Here is an 18468-nt window from a genome sequence, read left to right on the forward strand (position 1 = left end):
GGGCCCTGGAATGAGGGCACCGACCATTGGAACTCGGAAGATGAAGACGTCCGGAATCCGCTAAACCCAAAGAAACGAAAATAAAGTTTTATTCATTCATTCATTCATGAGGCTTCCACACCTGGCAGAGATTAAAGTACATAATTGGAAGACAGCGTGTGAAGCACGTGGCCCTGCAGAGTTGACCCCTGGTCGTAGCAGGTGGTAGCGTCCTGCTTTAACATCCTGAACGGGTTCAGGAACGCCAGGAAGTCCACGGTGCGAAGCCGTAGAACTCAAGCTCACCGGAGCAGTAGCCGGCGTCGCTCTCTTCCAGCCGAAGCGTCCCTGACCCGCCGGAGCCTCCGCTTCTCTGTTCTTACCCGCGCATCGCTCTTCCTACCTTTTTTTCCTTTCTTCCTTCACGGGTGATGCGAACGGGCTATTTTTGAACTTTCAGAGCCATGCGTCACATGGTGGCAGCCAAGAGAATAGGAAGCGCTCGTCTCGAATTCCTGGTAATGGCAACCGACAAACGACCGGAATAGCCGCCATGCGCGCTCGCCCGATTTCGAGCACCACCGCCGCCGATGTGGGAACTACAGGGGTTACTATGGGTCAGCTCCATTCGGGCTTGACGAGGGTTTTTCCCACCTAGACCCCGCATGTATCTCGCGTCTGCCCTCAAGTACACGACAAGGGGTGATGTCGCAAGCATTAGGGCACATCCATTTTGCATCCCCGCCACGGCTGATGTGCGACCTACAGAGGTGTCGTTCGGGCCGCCCCCTTTCGGCTAGCAGAGATTTTCTCCTCCATAAAGCTCATATATATGTCTCAGCTTCCCTCAGGTACCCGGCTAGGTATTAATTAGGGCTGGATGTGATCATGTGGGCTAAGCGACCCTCGCGGCGCCGATACTGGACACTTGTAGGATCAACCGGAGCAAGCAAAATTGAGGCTTCCCCACTTATTCCGTTTGGTTTATGGGGGTTTAACGTCCCAAAGCGACTCAAGCTTTGAGGGACGCCATTTTGAAGGGCTCCGGAGATTTCGACCACCTGGGGTTCTTTAACGTGCACTCACATCGCACAGTGCACGGGCCTCTGGAATTTCGCCTGCATCGAAATTCGACCGCCGCGGCCGGGGTCGAACATGCGACTTTTGGGCCAGCAGCCGAGCGCCATAACCACTCAGCCACCGCGGCGGCGTACTTATTCCGTACAGGGGGCCGACGTAGGTACAGGGATACTGCCCCCAGCCCCCCATTCAGATGTGAAGCTCACAGCGGCCTCGCACTGTGTGCTACTTGGGATGACTTGACATTTTCGCATAGTGTATACTGCATGACAGATTTCGCCTTCAAATGTTGTTGTTATCCTGTCAAAAGATGGCACATACCCGCACTGGGGGATTGGCCTAAAATCGGGTGGCGATTAATCTGTACTCTGTTAATAAAATAAAAAAGAAAAGCCCGCGGTAACGCAACACCGGAGTATTTTTCCTCAAATTTCAAAAGAAACAAGCTTTCACGAGCTTGAAAGGACGCACAGATGCATATATCAGCGTTCCCGCGTGCTATAACACTTTGTAAGTCTCTCTGATCGCATTACTAATACTCGCGACTTATCCTCAGGAACGGAATCAATAGATATCAATAAATTCCTTATTTTGGATGAATTGCGTTGCATTGTATATTTTCTATTAATTGTACCGTATATTCTGCATCACCACCAATATATCAGTTTTACCAGTTCCATACTTTCGCTTCCATGCTTCTACATATGTTGCTTTGTTCGCTCTCCACGTAATGCAATACCACAGCGTGCTGGAGCCTGTGAACCATTGGCAGGTTTACTAGCGACACTGATTAATCCGTTCTCCGCCAGAGCTGTGCTATCCAAACACCTCGTTTACAGTTTATGAGCGACTACTGCACACGAAGTACTCTCTGGGCTAAAAAAAAAACGTATGCGTCGTTTTCGTATGTAAATCACAAACACCGACATTGCACTACTGCACTGGTGCTAAATATACACCCAGATCAGAGGCAATCGCCTCTCCTGTACCCTGCGATGGGCATTTATAGAACAGCAGATTTATTCATGCGATCAGCGATTTTCCCCCAGTGCCAGTAGGATTATTTCGTTAGCATTTTCAGGGAGTTCCTATTCCTAATATCAGTTCTTAGTTCGTTTGATCAAGGCGGATTATCACCCAGAGCAAGTACACAACGAGAGCGCTGGCTCCAAACGGATTTATTTCGCGTTTGGACTGTATCTTATACGTGATGCACCTAGCATGTCCAAAATCGAAGCAGGAAAGTGCAGTGTGTAATCTATAGATTTGTGGCCGTACAGTTTTAGAAGACAGTCTATAGACAGTGTATAGACTATGAATAGACATAACTTAATATTTATAAGGAGTAAATATAGTCTGCAATAAGTCTTTAGACTGCATATAGACCATTTTATGGGGGGCACCAGAGACAGCTTTAGATCCAGAGATAATACAAAACGGTCAGTCTCCCATCAAGTATCTGAAATGACGCACGTCAGCATCGCCTTGCACATGTAAATTGCTTAGCGAGTTGACGCGCTGTGACGAGTCGGAGATCGGTCGTTTTTTTATTGGGGCTGCCCACCACTCTTACCAGAAATCACACCTTTTCGCTGGATTCATCATGTCCCCAGGTTTGCACCCGAATGCCTGGGCAAACTCGGGCATATTTATGAGAGGCACGAGGCAGCGGGAGCGGCTGTGCCAGTAGAGGCTTCCGGAATGCCGCCGTTGGTTAGCTTTGTCAGCGTTGCACCACTTGATGCAGTGCGCCACAAAGAAGGTCTGATCGGGGGTGAGTCCCACATCCGCCACGTTCAAACCGCGCTGCTCCAAGGGCAGTCGCTGAAACGCGTCGTACGTCAACAACATGCCCGAGAAGTCGGCGAAACCTTCCGAGTCTATTTTGTAGTCCAAGGCCCTCGCCCGTGCGTCCGCCTCCGTCTGCTCGCGCGGATAAGGTTACGCATGCATTAGTCGTCATCATCATCATAAGCAGCAGCAGCACCACCACCACCAGCAGCCTGAATACACCTACTGAAGGGCAAAGGCCTCTTCCATGTCTCTCCACATAACGCTCTCCTTCGCCAGCTGCACCAACCCTATGCCCGCAGACTTCTTGATCTCACCCGCCCAGTTAACCTTCTGCCGCCCCCTGCTACGCTTGCCTCGAGTTTCAATTTGGCCACAATAGATTAATGTCTTAAATTAATGTCTTAAAAGCTAAAAAATGTCCAGGAAATGAAATGGAGGTATTGCCTTCACATATCGTTTCCGCAAGCAAGCTGCGGTGACGTCAATTCAGCTTTTGGAGCGGATCTCAGAGCATAGCGTGCGCGGCCATTCATCAAAATTTTCAGCAGTAATTTTATGTTGTGCTCCTCAGCAAACATTCAATGCGTTTCAATGCGTTAGCAGCCAAACTTTCGTTATATCCGAGGTTGACACAATAAAGTTCGTTATATCCGAGGTGGTACACTTAGGTTCTTATTACCGAGATCAACACGCTAAATTAGTTATATCCGAGGTTCAGGCTCGAACGTTCGTTATATCCGTGGTGGCATACCTTGGTTCGTTATGTACAAGGTGACGCACGTCCCTTATATCCGATGTTAGCTGACAAAAGTTTGTTATATCCAATGTGGCGCATTTAGGTTGCGTATGCCCGAGGTTAACGCGCAGATGTTCGTTTTCTCTGAGGTGGTATAACAAGCTTCGTTATATCTGAGGTTATCACACCAAATTTCGTTCGTTATATCTTACGTGGCATACTAAGGTTCGTTTATGTAAGGTAGTATACTGAATTGCTATAGGTAGTTATAGATGGCACATCTACCACGGTAGGCCACCTGACACTGGCTACTGAAGGACGGCGGATGCCATTTCAGCTTGTACTGACTAATTACAAGGCATAAATAAATAAAATTTAAATTTCATGAAATTGTATTAGCGCCTCTTTAAGAGGTGCCGTAGTGAAGGGCTTCGGAATAATTTCGACCAGCTGGGTGCCTTTAACGTGTTCTGACATGGCACACACAGCACACGGGCGCCTTAGCCTTTTGCCTCCATGGAAACGCGGCCGCCGCGAGCGCCCGAACCACTCAGGAGCCACGGCGGGTTATCCCTTCCCTTTCGGCGCGGTTGAGGTGTCCGCCTATATGTGACACATACTGCTCTATTTCCTTTCCCCAAAAACCAAAATCTACCTGTCTAAGTAAATTTTCTAATATTGTCTCAATATTTCCGACTACCAACCTTGCTATTTCTGACACTATTGCATTATCCCCTATCTTACTGGTCTACCCTGAGAGCTTTCCTCGTGTAAATAACACCTCTGCACTGTAAACGATATATCGATTGCTGAGGAATATCTCTGGTCATATTCGACCGAGAGAATGGAACAGCGCAGACATGGGAAAGTGAGATGAACGATCGTCCTGGTGTGCGCCCTGTTCAAATATGGCACATGTAAAACCATCTAGCCAATAGCAGCACCATTGTGAAATTTCACTGAACATCATGCGCGTTGTGCACGTCGGATCGGCGTCAGGATTCCCTACCTCTTGGTAGGAGCGCCGGAGGCAGAGCACCTTCCTTTCATACTCCTTCATGGTGCTCGTACCTTGGAAGTTCAGCTTACGGCCTGTGGAGTCCGTAACGATGCCATTGACGTCGAAGGCGTGCATGATCTCGTGGCCGGCGATCTGCAGACGTCGTTGACGTGGTGAGATTAACGTCTTATGAGGCTAAGAAATACACTGATGATTCACAACAGCGCAGCAAACACGGACAAAAAGGAGACCAGAAAAAAACAAGCGCTAGACACAGCAATACCGCGGTATTTTCTGCTGAAGTCGTTCTTTTTAGGTATAAGAACCAATTGCCTAGAGAGATAATGCAAGCCTATTACCAGCATAATTCTGGAGACACTTGCATCAGTCGGCTTTCAGTAGTGGTGTCACTAAGGGAACTAGATTTCCTCACGGGTGCTTATGTTGACTGATAGCGCGTTTAAGGACGCGTCCAGTGTTATCTCCCTCTAGCCAGTGTGTTGTTTTTCTTGGACGCGTGCGCATTAGTTCGTGGCTTGTATGCCGGTTCCGTATGTGTTTTTTTTTGTAAGATTCAAAGATGTATATATTCTTCCCTTCCCGTGATAGATTTCACCTGAAGTGCAGAGATTGTTTTATCTAGTCTTTTTTTTTGTCCGTGTTTGCTACGCTGTTGATAATCATGAATATATATACCAACTCATACAAATCAAATTATTTTGTAAAAAGTTAAGGAATGAAAAGAAACAAGGCATTAATCTCATAACTAATCTGGCAAACTTGCAAATGAATACCCATTATTTTACAACTAGACATCCTGAGCACTGGGAAGTTCATCGTAACCGCACTAATTATGGTGAACAAATGTTACCAGAAACAGTACCAAGTGTATTAAATTATTTTTTTCGCAAAGAAATTGATGTGATGAGCATTTCGAAAACAGAATTCAGAGATTTATTCCTTTAGTTGTTTAGAAATAGGGTTGAGAAAAGGGCAATTACTTTTTTTTCTCTTTCTCAAATGCTACAATTGTACTACCTATGCACTACCTTTTATGGAATTTTTTTTTTCTCTGGTTTGATCTGTGTGCTCTGTGTACCTGTTAATTCTTCTGTTCGGTTTTATAACTGCTGTTCTTTCAAATCTTTGAAGTATTTTCAATCATGCATACTTACACTGCGTTTCGTACCTATATATTTCACGGAAATTGTCTTTCACCAATTTTAGTGATGTATAAAATACCCATCAAAACGTGTTTTTTTTGTGTGTGTATGCTAATCAGTATATGTATGTTGTATGAGCTGCTGTAGCCTATGTAAACAAGGTGGGTGGGAGGCTGTCAAGTTGCTGTTCAGCAGCTTTTTCTTCCATCTCCCCATGTTTTGTACAAACACGAAAATAAACCGTATTCGTATACAACTATCTTCACTTAATAAAAAATATACTCACAGTGAGAAATATTGGTAGTCGTCTCAAAATACCACCCTTAAAATCAGGATCATGTCTTGCTCGCTTACAAAGCGAACCATTCAAGGCGTAGAGATAGAAAGATTTTGCGTACCTATTTTTCTTTGAAAGTGGCAAGCTTAGAAATCTTGAAAATGTGCTCAAAACGCCAGCGCGCAGCGTGAGTAAATAATTATCAACGGTTTTGTGCAGGCAGTTTCGGTCTCGGTGGGCGCCAGCGCTGAGGTACAGTGTTCTAGAAGGAGTGGCAGTGGCAAGACCGAAGCGGGTTTCGATCGGAGGCGCTGAAGCAAAAAAAAAAAAAAGAAACGGTTGGCCGCGCGCGGCGCAGCCGTCGAATACCGGAGGGGAAAAGCCGGCCGTCTGCGTGGCTGCATCGTCTCCTTTACCCCTTCCCTTACGGCGCGGTTCAGGTGTCCAACGATATATGAGACAGATACTGCGCCATTTCCTTTCCCCCAAAACTAATTTTTATTATTATTATTCAGCGAGTTTGAGCGTTGTCATTGGGAAAGGGTGGCGCTTTAACCTCGGTTGGGATAATAAAAGCGGGTGAGCGCGTCCCTCAGAGACATAAACATATGCAGAAAGTCTACAAAACGCGGCTACTACTCCACACCCAGCCGACCGCGAATATTTCGCCTGAGTGGGGCACCCCGTGAAGCATTGCCAACCAAAGGCATATAGAGCAAGAAAACATCTGTGGCAGGGAATGTGCACTGCAGAGCAAGTAGGCGGCCAGCGAACGCGGGCAAAGTTGACGAACAATTGCAAGCGATGAGCAGCGAAGCTCGCGGAGGAGGTGAGAGAATATTCGCTGAGTGAAATATGGAGGTGAAACCACTCGGCTATAGCACGAAACGACGGTAAAGCAAGAATGAAAGGGTGCAGACGAAGAGTAAAACGGACGAACGGTGGTGTTGGAGAAGATAAAGTGAAACGTTTGCATCGGTTTTATGGGGTTCAACTTAAGGTTTAACCTCGTAACCTGAGTCGCTACTGGGACAAGTGACTCGGGTTACGAAGGACGCCGTAGCCAGCCTGGATAATTTCGAACCCCTGGAGTACGTTCTTTAATGTGCCCTGACATCGCAGAGAACACGCGTGCCTTTATAGCACTTCGCCTTCATCTAAGTATGCAACCGCTGTGGCCGGCATGATCCAACCCGAATCTTTCGGGCCAGCAGCCGAGCGCGCACTATATACAACCATAGATCAGTCAGCACGGCGGCGAAAGGAAAGAGGCGCACAATGAAAAAATGAGAGAGGGCTCGCTGATGCGGCAGAAGTAATTTGAACGGTTTCAGTATATATTTGGTAAGGCGGCCACTCTTCGTGATGGCAGGCAGCCGCAGTCCCTGCAGTGACACCATTAAGGCGTCCGCCACGGTACCTTTGAATCACTCTTTCCTTAGCTTGAGCGCCAGAACAAAGTGGAAACGGGGCAGTTTTCTGCCTATATGTAACATGTGAACATAACAGCTGTTATTTTATTAGTCCATATGTCCCATCTGAGAAGGTACGTCCCAGCCCAAAATGAATTCTCTATTGAAAACGATAGTTCGTTGCGTTGTTAACTGCATCAAAATTAGCATTTTATAATTCTAAAATTGCATTTACATGGCTTGCGGTTACGTTAACATTAAACTCAAATTTGAAAATCAGTTCTACGATTAGGCAGGAGCGACATGAACTGAATTACAAGGTCTGCATTAATTAATTACTGATGAAAAACAGAGCTTTGAGAAGCGAGTATTAGAAGAACCAGTAACAGTATGGGTTGGCCATTATGATTAATGCCGCAACCTATTTAAGTGAACATGAACAAAGAATAAGCACTGACGCCATGGATAGAAAATTGCGAACTATAAGGCGATTCGCATGAATACATACAATCGCGCACTATAAGCTGACTTGCATGAACGCATGAATGGCCTTCATTAAATAGTGGGCGTCGTACTCCATGCAGCTGATGCTTTATCCGCCCGTTCCATCAGCCACGAAATGTCCAACAATGGAAGCGTAGCTGCAAAATCACCTAGTAACGCTATAAGAACGCCTTGAGCGCGTGACGTTTTAATAGCGCAATAAAATTTTCACGAATAAAACTACAGTCAGAATGGTGGTGAATTGCTGCATAGCAAAAAATCAAGGATCAGGTGTCCTGTGCTGTGAACCTCAACGAGTGAGCGAAACAGTAAAAGGCACTTGCGGACGCATCGTTCAAGCGCTATCCTATTTCGTCTGGAATATATTCCACCTGACCTTCTTGAAAAAAAATAATTAAAACGAAACTGCGGAAAAAATCAAGATTGGCAGTTGCCTTTTTTTCAAATAGAACAAACTTGCAGCCAAAAGTTGTAGGCTATGGGTTTACCATTCCAAGGGCTGCCCAGGATGCCCTATGGGGGCAGCGTACGTCGATGGGGGAGTTAATTTTTGGGAATTGTTCCTCTTCAAGACAAAATAAAAAGAACAACTTGCGGCATTGAGACAGCGGTATAATGGTTTAACTTAACGCGACGCAAAGATTAAGCCGCTTTGATGCTTGTGAGTGAAGAAAATCAATTCATCCAGTGACAAACGAGCGCCGGGCAAGTTTTCGAGGTATCGACCGCCATCCCTTGCCTCCCATTGGCGCCGTCACTGAAACACAGCCACTTTTTTTCCCATTGAAAGATTAAAAATAATTACCCATTTGTTTTTTGCATCTGCATTGGGAGCCAAGCGATGATGCATTTTAAAAAAATGGGATACTTATGTGATAACGCCATAAAAAACAGCGCGACTGTACTGTCGGCACCGACGACGCGCTGTTTCTGCTCCAGGAGTCTACGGCAGCGCCGCGCCGCGGCAACCGCTTCTAAAGCATCACGGGCAGAGCGCCGCTATTCCCACTACAAAACAATCTACAACAGTGTAGCTGAGGTGCACCATGCGTCGAGGCCGGCCGCCTAACCTGCACTACCACACTCCTGATGACGTCACCGGCAAACACTGGCTGCTCCCGTGAATAGCCAGTGGGTTCGGTTGACGTCTTAATATTTACGGCAGGTACATCTTGACGTCACTCTATACAGGTGGAAATGCCGAGTGGCTCCTCCTAAAACATTCAAACCCAAATTAAGTTCCACTCAACTCCCGCCACTGAAACTTTCTAGAACGCATTTCTTTAGGGCCGATGAAACAAACCATGTCGTTTTCGTGAGTTCGTAATTTCGTGTCTGTACCCCTTCAAGCGTTTAGAGCACAGATCGAAGTATTTACTTCAGAATAAACGAGTAAATTAAGCTTTACCTATAAAGATAAATGATTCATTGTAGTGTTAATGCTTGCCTTTTTAAAATCATTAACAAAATTTTCGTCACTCTACAAATTGTCCTTCTTAGTTCTGCATTATGTTCTCCAAATTAGGATTCTGCGAAATTTATAAATATTTCAAAGAACTTAATTTCATGTAGGGGGTTTAACGTCCCAAAGCGACTCAGGCAAGGAGGTACGCCATAGCAAAGGGCTCCGGAAATTCCGACCACCTGGGGTTCCTTAACGTGCACTGGCGTCGCACATTGCACGGGACTCTAGAATTCCGCCTCCATCGAAATTCGAGTGCCACTGCAGGGATCGAACCCACGTCTTTCAAAAGACCTCAAAGAAGTAAAGGGAAATGTTACTTCGTTCTTGGTTTGACTGCAGGCATGAAGTTACTTATTCGGCATCATATGATAAGAGATATGCGCGCTAAGGGTTTTCACAACGAAGCACTGGGGGATTTCTCTCAAGCAGTAGATAGTGATCGCCTCAACATGTCAGATTTTATTCTCATACATGAATTTATATTCATCAACTTGTCTGTCTAGAAAGTAAGAGCCATAAATTTTATGGGATTAAACAGATTTTCTTCACTCCCAGCAAGTAATTGCTTAAGATTTGGTGTTTATTTGAGATATAATAACGTGACTCATTAATTCGAACTGGAAAGCAACCCAAGATAGCTTATCGTTATGCGGAGTCCGAAGTAAGGCAAGCTGTAGAAGGGAAATTTTTTTTGCATTAAAATCCTGCCCAAATATTAATTTTTATCGCCTCAAAGTACTTTGCTTCAGTCTGATTCTCTCTTACAATTCTTCGAGAAAGGAGGGCACAGTAGGGATAAAAAGTAAAAATATGTCGATACTGTGAAGGTGCAATTCTGAGGTCACAAAGCAACGCACATTTAAGACTCATATCTTTGGCTCCAGCAGGGAAGGATTATTATTTTCAGAGCATAGAAGCTTATGTTCTACATGAATTGTGAAATAAGGTGCCCTAAAAGAACTCCTTTCAATGCGGAAGCACTAAATGGCGCATGGCCCATTTAGTCCCGGCGATCTTATTCAGCAGCAGTGATCCGAAACCACAAAGAGGTCCCCATGATCTCGCATTGTTTCACCAGTGGTCCAAAGATGCTAATGGGTGATCATAGGCAATAAACCAGACATTAGTCGCAGCAGTAGTAGTTAGTAACAGTTAATGACAGTGATATTTAGTGAGAGTGAGAGTGGTATAGCTATGAAATTATTTTCTTTTTCTATATGGGAGACAATAAAAAGCTTTATTGGATATGATAAACGAGGTTATTAACTAATGATGAGGGTCATTATAGACAATGGCAGTAATAAAGGTCTTTAAGGCGCGGTAAAGACCTTCACGGCAAATGTCTTTAGGTTGAAGGCATTTCGGTGAAAATACTTCATGGTAAAAGCCTTTACGGTACAGGACTTGAGTTCAAATGCATTCGTGGCAAAAGCCTTTAGGTCATAGGAGGCTTTCGGATACACAGCACGTAAGGACCTCAAGTGCCCACCAAAATTTTTTATGGACGGATTTAAACCATCATCATCATCATCACCCTGACTACGCACACTGCAGGGCAAAGGCCTCTTCTATGTCTCTCCGGTTAACCCCGTCCTTTGCCATCTGTGACCACCCTATGCCTGTGAACTTCCTAATCTCATCCGCCCACCTAACCCCTCTGACATACCATGAAGTGGATTCAGTCTCTGTGCAACGTAGCTCGTAATTCAGATTGGCTCTCATCGGGATATGGAGCATATTTAGTTACGCCTGGTCATGCGGTCATCTGGAATCACGGAGGCACCCTCAGGGCGTACCTGACCGAAACCAGCGTAGTTTAACGAAGGCGGACCGTTCGGGATGTACACCGGCGGAAGCAGAATGCCAGCAAATGCAGTGATGGTGTTCTTGGACCGGTCATATTGGGCATTCACTTCGTCAGCTCTGAAGTTATTGATGCCGACCCCTCGGACTTGGCGCTCCGTGAAGACGCGGAGTGACTGCAGGTACGCATCCAAGAAAGCCCCTCCGACATCCGGGAAATCAACTGGGAACGACAGGAGAGAAAGATTATGAGCGCCAATGCGAAACCCTTTCCCTGTCGTCTTTCCCCCTCCATTTTTAATTTATTCTATTTTCTGTATTATTTGTTTATTTTGTTTTTATTATTCCTCCCTTCTATCTTAAACATTACCATTTATTTTTCTATTTTTGTTTTCTCTAATTTTACGTCGTTGTTCTTATTTTTTGCATTTTTTGCATTTTTTAATTCCTGATTTTTATTTCCTTACTTAGATGTTACTTAACAACTGCTGAATAATTAACTGGTATATGTTTGCTTTATTTACTATACAGCTTATGATTGACAGTTCGTGCCGACTACTTCCGTCCACGAACTTTCGCCAACATCTTCCGTCCACGCCGCTCATGAGCAGAGAAATGCTTACGCCTTAATGACGCTCGTGCACATTTGATAGAAGTTGCTAATATGCAAATACCGGTAACAGAACAAATTCACCGTCGATCATACTATGTGACGCGACAAATCTGCGTTGAAAGTATTGGCTGTACATTTCGTTCTGACGTTGATTGCGTTCCCATTGCGCCTGTGAATCTCATTTATATGTCACTTTTTCGTTTAGAAGCGGCGTACAATTCTGGTGGGGGGAGGCTTTGGACGGTGAAGATGAGTGGATAGATGTATTGGGTATCCGCAGCGGTTGTTGAGTGGTTAGAGCGCTCGGCACCCGGAGTACCCGGGTTCGAACCCGACCGCGGCAGCCGCGTTCCGATGGAGGCGAAACGCAAAGGCGCCCTTGTGTTGTGGGATGTAAGTGCACGTTAAAGATCCCCAGGTGGTCGAGATTATTCCGGAGACCTCCACTACGGTACCACTTTCTTTCTTTCATCTTTCACTCCCTCCTTTATCCATTCCCTTACGGCGCGGTTCAGGTGTCCACCGATATGAGACAGATACTGCGCCATTTCCTTTCCCCCAAAACTAAAGTTCCTGCAATTTTGTGCTCTATCATACACACGCACAAACCTGTACAGAAAAAAAAGGTATTTTCATCTCCGGTATTTTCATACACGGCTGCTTTCTGCGCGGGCCAAGCGCTGAACTATATGTACAGGTGGGACCCTGTATATTTCATTCAAGTCCACCCTTAATTATGATACAATAATTGTCAGTATTATTCAAACGCGTTTTTCAAGAGTAAATTATTGATTGTGTATATAGAATAAATATTGTTTGTGTAAGATGCCTGCACTTTACTGGATGGGAAGGGTCTATACTTGCGAAGTCAGACCACCAAAGTGGTCACCGGACAGTCTGGGTGTTTCGAGCCACCGCCTCGCTAAGTGCCGCATTGGAGTAATGCGAAAGCAATGAAGAATCCTCGGTCAATTTAATGATCGATTCATTGATCTATGATCGGGTGGTAAGCACGTAATTACAAGATTTAATTCACCGACCTAATTAATCAATCTAATCAATCATTGGTCATAATTAGGTGTGAAATGTGCTCACTACTTTCATTAATCATTAATTGATTGATTGTATTTCGATTAACTCCGATGATTCCCTCGTTTCATCTCAGTACCCATTTCGTGTTTTCAAATTTGGCGCTACGCATTGCCCTGGCTATGCCCATTTTTTGGACATTTTTTGCTTTAATTAAGAAATCAACTTATCGACATAATTCTTTTTTCGACACCAACCTCACATCATCCGCTTTCGGTTACAACTGCTGCGGACACGACCTCTCCGACATAGTGTAGTAAAGCTAGTAATACTCAGAGTCGACTCTTCATTCAGTAAATCAATCGTTCGACTAATGGACTAGTCAAACTGGCTAAGAAGTGAACCTATTACGAAGAAGTACTCAGTAGTCGAGCTGCTCCGCGGAAAGTTTGTTGCTCACCATACAAGGCCTCCACAGCGGCCTCGGAGGAGATCGCATCTGGGTAGCCCACGATAATGCCGAAGTTTTCAGCCTTTACTATGGTGATGTTCTTCAGAGGCGCCCTTATCCAATCCGTCGTCCGCAGCTTCCGCAGAAGGGATGACCGCACGTTCAGCAAAACTTGCCGGGCCGACGAGAGTGCTTGCCCAGGAACGACTGTGAAGAGAAGTGTGCGCAGAGAATGACAGGCCAGCCAGCGTGGGACGATCACGATTATGCAATGAAGCATTAAGTAGACATCTTTGGGTATTGTGTTCAGGTGAGTTTCGGCAAATGGCAGTTTCGCAAAGGCGCCCTCTATCACCGAATGGTGCTGTAACGCACTGTGAGACTACATGGGTTGGTAGAGAGCGCCTGGCCCCAGTTCCGGCTTTTCAGCCCTGCAGACTGGCATTTATGATACATCAGAGTTCAAGATCTTTGTACGGCGAGATAGTGTCTCACACCCACTTCTCAGGACGGCATTGTTTTTATAGGTGAAGCAAGTGCTCGACTGTACTTCTCAAACGCGTATACCTTGTGGCCTGGGAAATTTCAACGTGAAGATATTCTATCTGTATATTCTTCTGCAAGAAGTTTCCTTGTATGGTCGCATTACTCTACGACAAGGATCTCTTCTGGTACAGGAGCGATACGATGAGAAGCAAACCCATAAGGCATGCGTCACATCTTCACTTCACAGAATAATAACGATAATGTCTATATTACGTTTAGTTGAAAAATAAACAGTGCTCTGTGCTCTCCCGCAAAAGAAGCAATTGTTGATTTAGCAAATCTCGACATCGAGGCATCTACACTCAAACCACCGTCCATTCTCGCTCCTTTTATAAAATAAAAGTAGAAATGCGCACACTTCTCGAAGAATCGCCTGTAGACGGCCGGTGCCATGATGGAGTTGACTGCTTGGTAGCAAAATTTACGGATACCATATTGCCCGTGTCCAAGCGTAGCTGCTTTCCTGGCCAATGCACGGCCGTGGGAAAACTCCAACAGGTGGCGAACAAGGCTCCAAGCAATCTGAATGTGAGAGTCTTCCAAGTCCATGAGGCGGGTGTCCATGAAGAGGACGACGATTTTCGTCGCGTTTTTCCACAGCCACAGATGATTCCAAGGTGTCAGATTGTAGTTCGGAATCAGCCCCTGCCACTGGGCTGGAAAGGAGACGCACAGTAACGGCGCGAGTCAGTTTTCTGCAGCAGAACACCCACGAGCCGTGTTGCTGCTCAGCACACAGTGATAGCTACTGGTAGCGCACTCCGATTGTACGGGTCTGTCTGCTCCCGACTGCATTACGGTAGTCCCATTGCTTGGTACTGCGCACTTCAAAGCAAATATCGCTATTAATTGAACTACAGACACGCACACTCAAAACCCTGGGTGAAACTGCTGGCGAAATGCTTTCCCTAAAAGTGCCGAAAGAAGGACCTTTTTATTTTATCGCTGCTGTCTTCATAATGTAATGCTTCCTTCCTTTTTTGCGTATTTTCACGAATAACACGGATGACCGCTTCATACACTTGCGAAGCCCTATATCCATGGCAGCATTTCATTGGTATTTTTGGCATTCGTTGCTTCGACGCGATCTTAGCCTCGATTAGTATTCTGTGGTTGTTTTTGATTGGAACGCTAATTTTGAACTGTTGCCGTAAATTCCGCACGCTGAATTTTGTAAAAACCTGGCTTGCAAGCACTACAGGGGAATTATGCAATAAAAACGAACTTTGGTTGCGTATCTTAATTCATGAAAGAATAAATAACTACAGCCGTCTCGAGAACACACTTTCGCGCCGCACATATTCAGATATTCAGAACGTGTTCTGTCTGCTTTGTGTTGTTTACTAGTTGCAGCTGCTGATATTGCGTCGAGATGGGTACGAAGGAAATAAAAATAATAAAATATAGCCAAGCAACCTCAGCGGTGAAGAATTCCAGGTGGTCGAAATTATTCCATGTCTCTCCACCTCGGCGCCTCTTTATCTTGCTTCTTCCATTCATACCTTGGCCCCTTCCTTCACGGCGTAGTTGAGGTGTACACCGAGAAGTGAGGCATATATTGCGCAATTTACTTTCCTAAAAACCACAATTTTTCATTCATGAGTATTCAGCTCACTTTTTCGCTTACAACAAACGAATAGATGCATGATTCCTTAACTTCACCAATAATTCGAAGGAGCGAAAGCAGCGTTCTCACATGGGAAGTATTGGTGTCCTCTTGTGGGCTCAAGTTTGAAATATTGGTTTTCTCTTATGTTGCTAACGCTTTCAGAAACACCCACCAAATTATTTTGCTGGATTGATATGGGCATACGTATGTTCAATGCTCGGCACGAATACAAGCGAAAGTGAACCTGCATATAAATATTGCAAAAGAAGACACGATTTTGTCCATGGCAACTTAAACCAATATAAACTTAAAGACGTAAACACCCTGGCACTTTATTGACGCTCAAACAGTGTTCTGTGCAAAGACACACCATTGGTGCCAAAAGTATGAAGTTTTAATAAATTAATAATAAAAATGACGGAAAAGATTTTTGATCGCCTCGGCATCTGCCATCGTTACTGAAGCACCTGAGCTGGGGCAGCGGAAATAAAGGATAGCAGGCAGAATGGAGAAAAGAAATGAAAGAGGTGAGGGGACAGGAAGATAGTATAAAGGGAGAGGTTAATACACAAAAACTATTTACACGGCAGGAAATGTGTACAGGTTGTGCGCGTGATTCCTTCAAAAGAAGATGAACATTTGCTGCCGTATACTCTTTATAATGACCAGAACAACATTTCTCCTCGCATTTTCTTCGTTTCAGTACATCTATTAGTGGATTTTTACGTGAAAAAGCACCAGCACTGGAAACAAATTCCCGTGTAGAGAAGAGCACCAAATTATTTTGAGTCTCGGGAGTGTTTTCATTAAAATGAAAAAGGTATGTCGTTGCTAGTGGCTATTTCTTAATAGTATAACAATGAAACGAAAAGATGTTGCTAGCCGCGTCATGTGCCATCGAGACTTGAAGCACCTGAGCTGCGGCTAGCGGGGATAAAGGGACCGGTAGAGGGAAAGAAAGGGGGAGCCATAGTAAGAAAGGATAGCGGTAGGGCGGCAATACACACGATGAACAAATACAGAATAGGAAATAAATGAGGATGCTGTGCCGTGTAGAATATGAAAAATGGAAACCTTTTTTTTTTTTGAGGAAAGGAAATGACGGAGAGGAAATGTTTCACTTATCCACAAAATCTACCTGTGAAGAATTAAAGGGGCTGCGAAACATTGCTTGAACGGATGCTTGTTACACTTCAGGAGGATTCTTTGTCACATAGACGCTGACCGCACTCAAAGAACAGGTGGTGGTGTTTTGCTCGCAATTGACGAGCAGTTTGATTGTCACTGCATATCAATTGTTTCTGATATTGAATCTGTGTGGTGCTGCGTGAATTTAGGTTTCAGGAAAGTGATCATCGGCGTTTGCTATCGCTCCCCTTCCAGCGATATGTCATTCTGTGATAGCTTGCATGACAGCCTGAATCAAATCACTGTTCGATATCCCAGCGCACAAATTCTACTCTTGGGGGACTTCAACTATCCCAACATTATCTGGTCACACACGTTCCCTTTTTCTAACCCACCGAGCGCAGAAACTAACCAATTTATCACCATCTGCGCAGACTTTGGCTTGACACAAATCGTCACTTCACCCACACGTGTTACTCAAAATTCATCCTCTCTTCTAGATCTTGTATTAACGACTGCAGAAGATTGCACGTCACCTGTAATACATATGCCTGGCCTGAGCGACCACGATGTATTACATTTCACGTTAACTCATGAACACGTACCTTCATCAAACCGCTCCAAAAATATTAGGGACTACAACAAGGCTAATTTTCTTGCTATTAATGATGAACTGAGCTCTTTTCTAGACATATTCTTGCCTAATTACCTCGAGCGCTCGGTGGAAACTAACTGGTGCATGTTCCGAAATAAGGTATCTGAATTGATTAACCGACATATTCCTCTTCGGCGCGTCTACTCGAATAACCAAGCTCCATGGTATAATCGATATTTAAACCGCCTTTCTAACAAAAAGAAAAGACTTTTTCGAACTGCTAGGAATTCATTAAAACCTGAGCGATGGACTGCATATAAATCAGCTGCCTTAGCCTATTCCCGTGCACTAAAGACTACTAAATTTTCTTTTTTTAATGTAACCCTCCCGAACATCTTAAAGTCTAATCCTAAACGCTTCTGGAGCATAATAAAACCTAGCACTAACGACAAAGTGTCATTACTTTCAGCAACTGGAAATCCCATTCCGGACCATCTTTGTGCCACTTCACTAAATGACTCTTTTGTCGTCATTTTCTTCCTCATCCGTTGATCGCCACCATCCCAAACTCCAATCGTGTAACTACTACTGTATGGATCCAATTGTGTTTGACTCTCATGGCATTATACCGATCATTAATAATTTAAAACAAACATCTTCTAGCGGAATCGATGGCATTAATAGCAAATTTCTTCGGAATACTATGGAATATACCTCTATCATTTTGGAAAGCATATTCTCACAGTCGTACCATGATGGCGTACTACCCGAGGACTGGAAGACTGCTAAGGTCATACCTGTACATAAAGCCGGTGACAAACAGAACCCATCTAACTATCGACCCATCTCTCTCACATCAATACCCTGCAAAATAATGGAACATATAATTTTCACTCACCTTGTTAATTTTCTTGAAGATAATAGCTTCTTTTCTCTGACACAGCATGGCTTTCGGAAAGGTTTCTCCTGTGAAACTCAATTACTTTCCTTTACTAATGATCTGCACTTCTACTTAGACTCCGCGTTTTCCACAGACTGCATATTTCTCGACTTCGCTAAGGCATTCGATAAAGTTAACCATTCATTACTTCTATATAAACTCAGCATTCTAAATATTGACCCTTCTGTTCTGAACTGGATTCGCGCGTTTCTTTTTTCTCGCCTTCAGTTTGTGCATGCTAATGACACTAATTCTTCTACCGTGCCAGTTGGTTCTGGGGTTCCTCAAGGATCTGTCCTTGGCCCTTTACTGTTCCTGATTTATATTAATGATCTGCCTGCTAC

At 44.6% G+C, this 18468-nt stretch overlaps 1 protein-coding gene across 1 annotated transcript in view; it reads right to left on the reverse strand.

Moving 5' to 3' along the window:
• Positions 1 to 2628: 2628 nt before the first annotated feature.
• Positions 2629 to 18468, reverse strand: part of LOC144134531 (neprilysin-3-like) — a 40042-nt gene continuing 24202 nt past the window's right edge. The window contains exons 4-8 of the mRNA XM_077667439.1: positions 14209 to 14508; positions 13316 to 13513; positions 11207 to 11436; positions 4599 to 4742; positions 2629 to 2982 (exon numbers count right to left, since the gene is read on the reverse strand). Coding sequence (XP_077523565.1) covers positions 2629 to 2982; positions 4599 to 4742; positions 11207 to 11436; positions 13316 to 13513; positions 14209 to 14508 — 1226 coding nt within the window. The remainder of the gene's footprint in view (positions 2983 to 4598; positions 4743 to 11206; positions 11437 to 13315; positions 13514 to 14208; positions 14509 to 18468) is intronic.

Source organism: Amblyomma americanum, chromosome 5 (assembly GCF_052857255.1).
Source record: "Amblyomma americanum isolate KBUSLIRL-KWMA chromosome 5, ASM5285725v1, whole genome shotgun sequence".
Taxonomy (NCBI): Eukaryota; Metazoa; Arthropoda; class Arachnida; order Ixodida; family Ixodidae; genus Amblyomma; species Amblyomma americanum.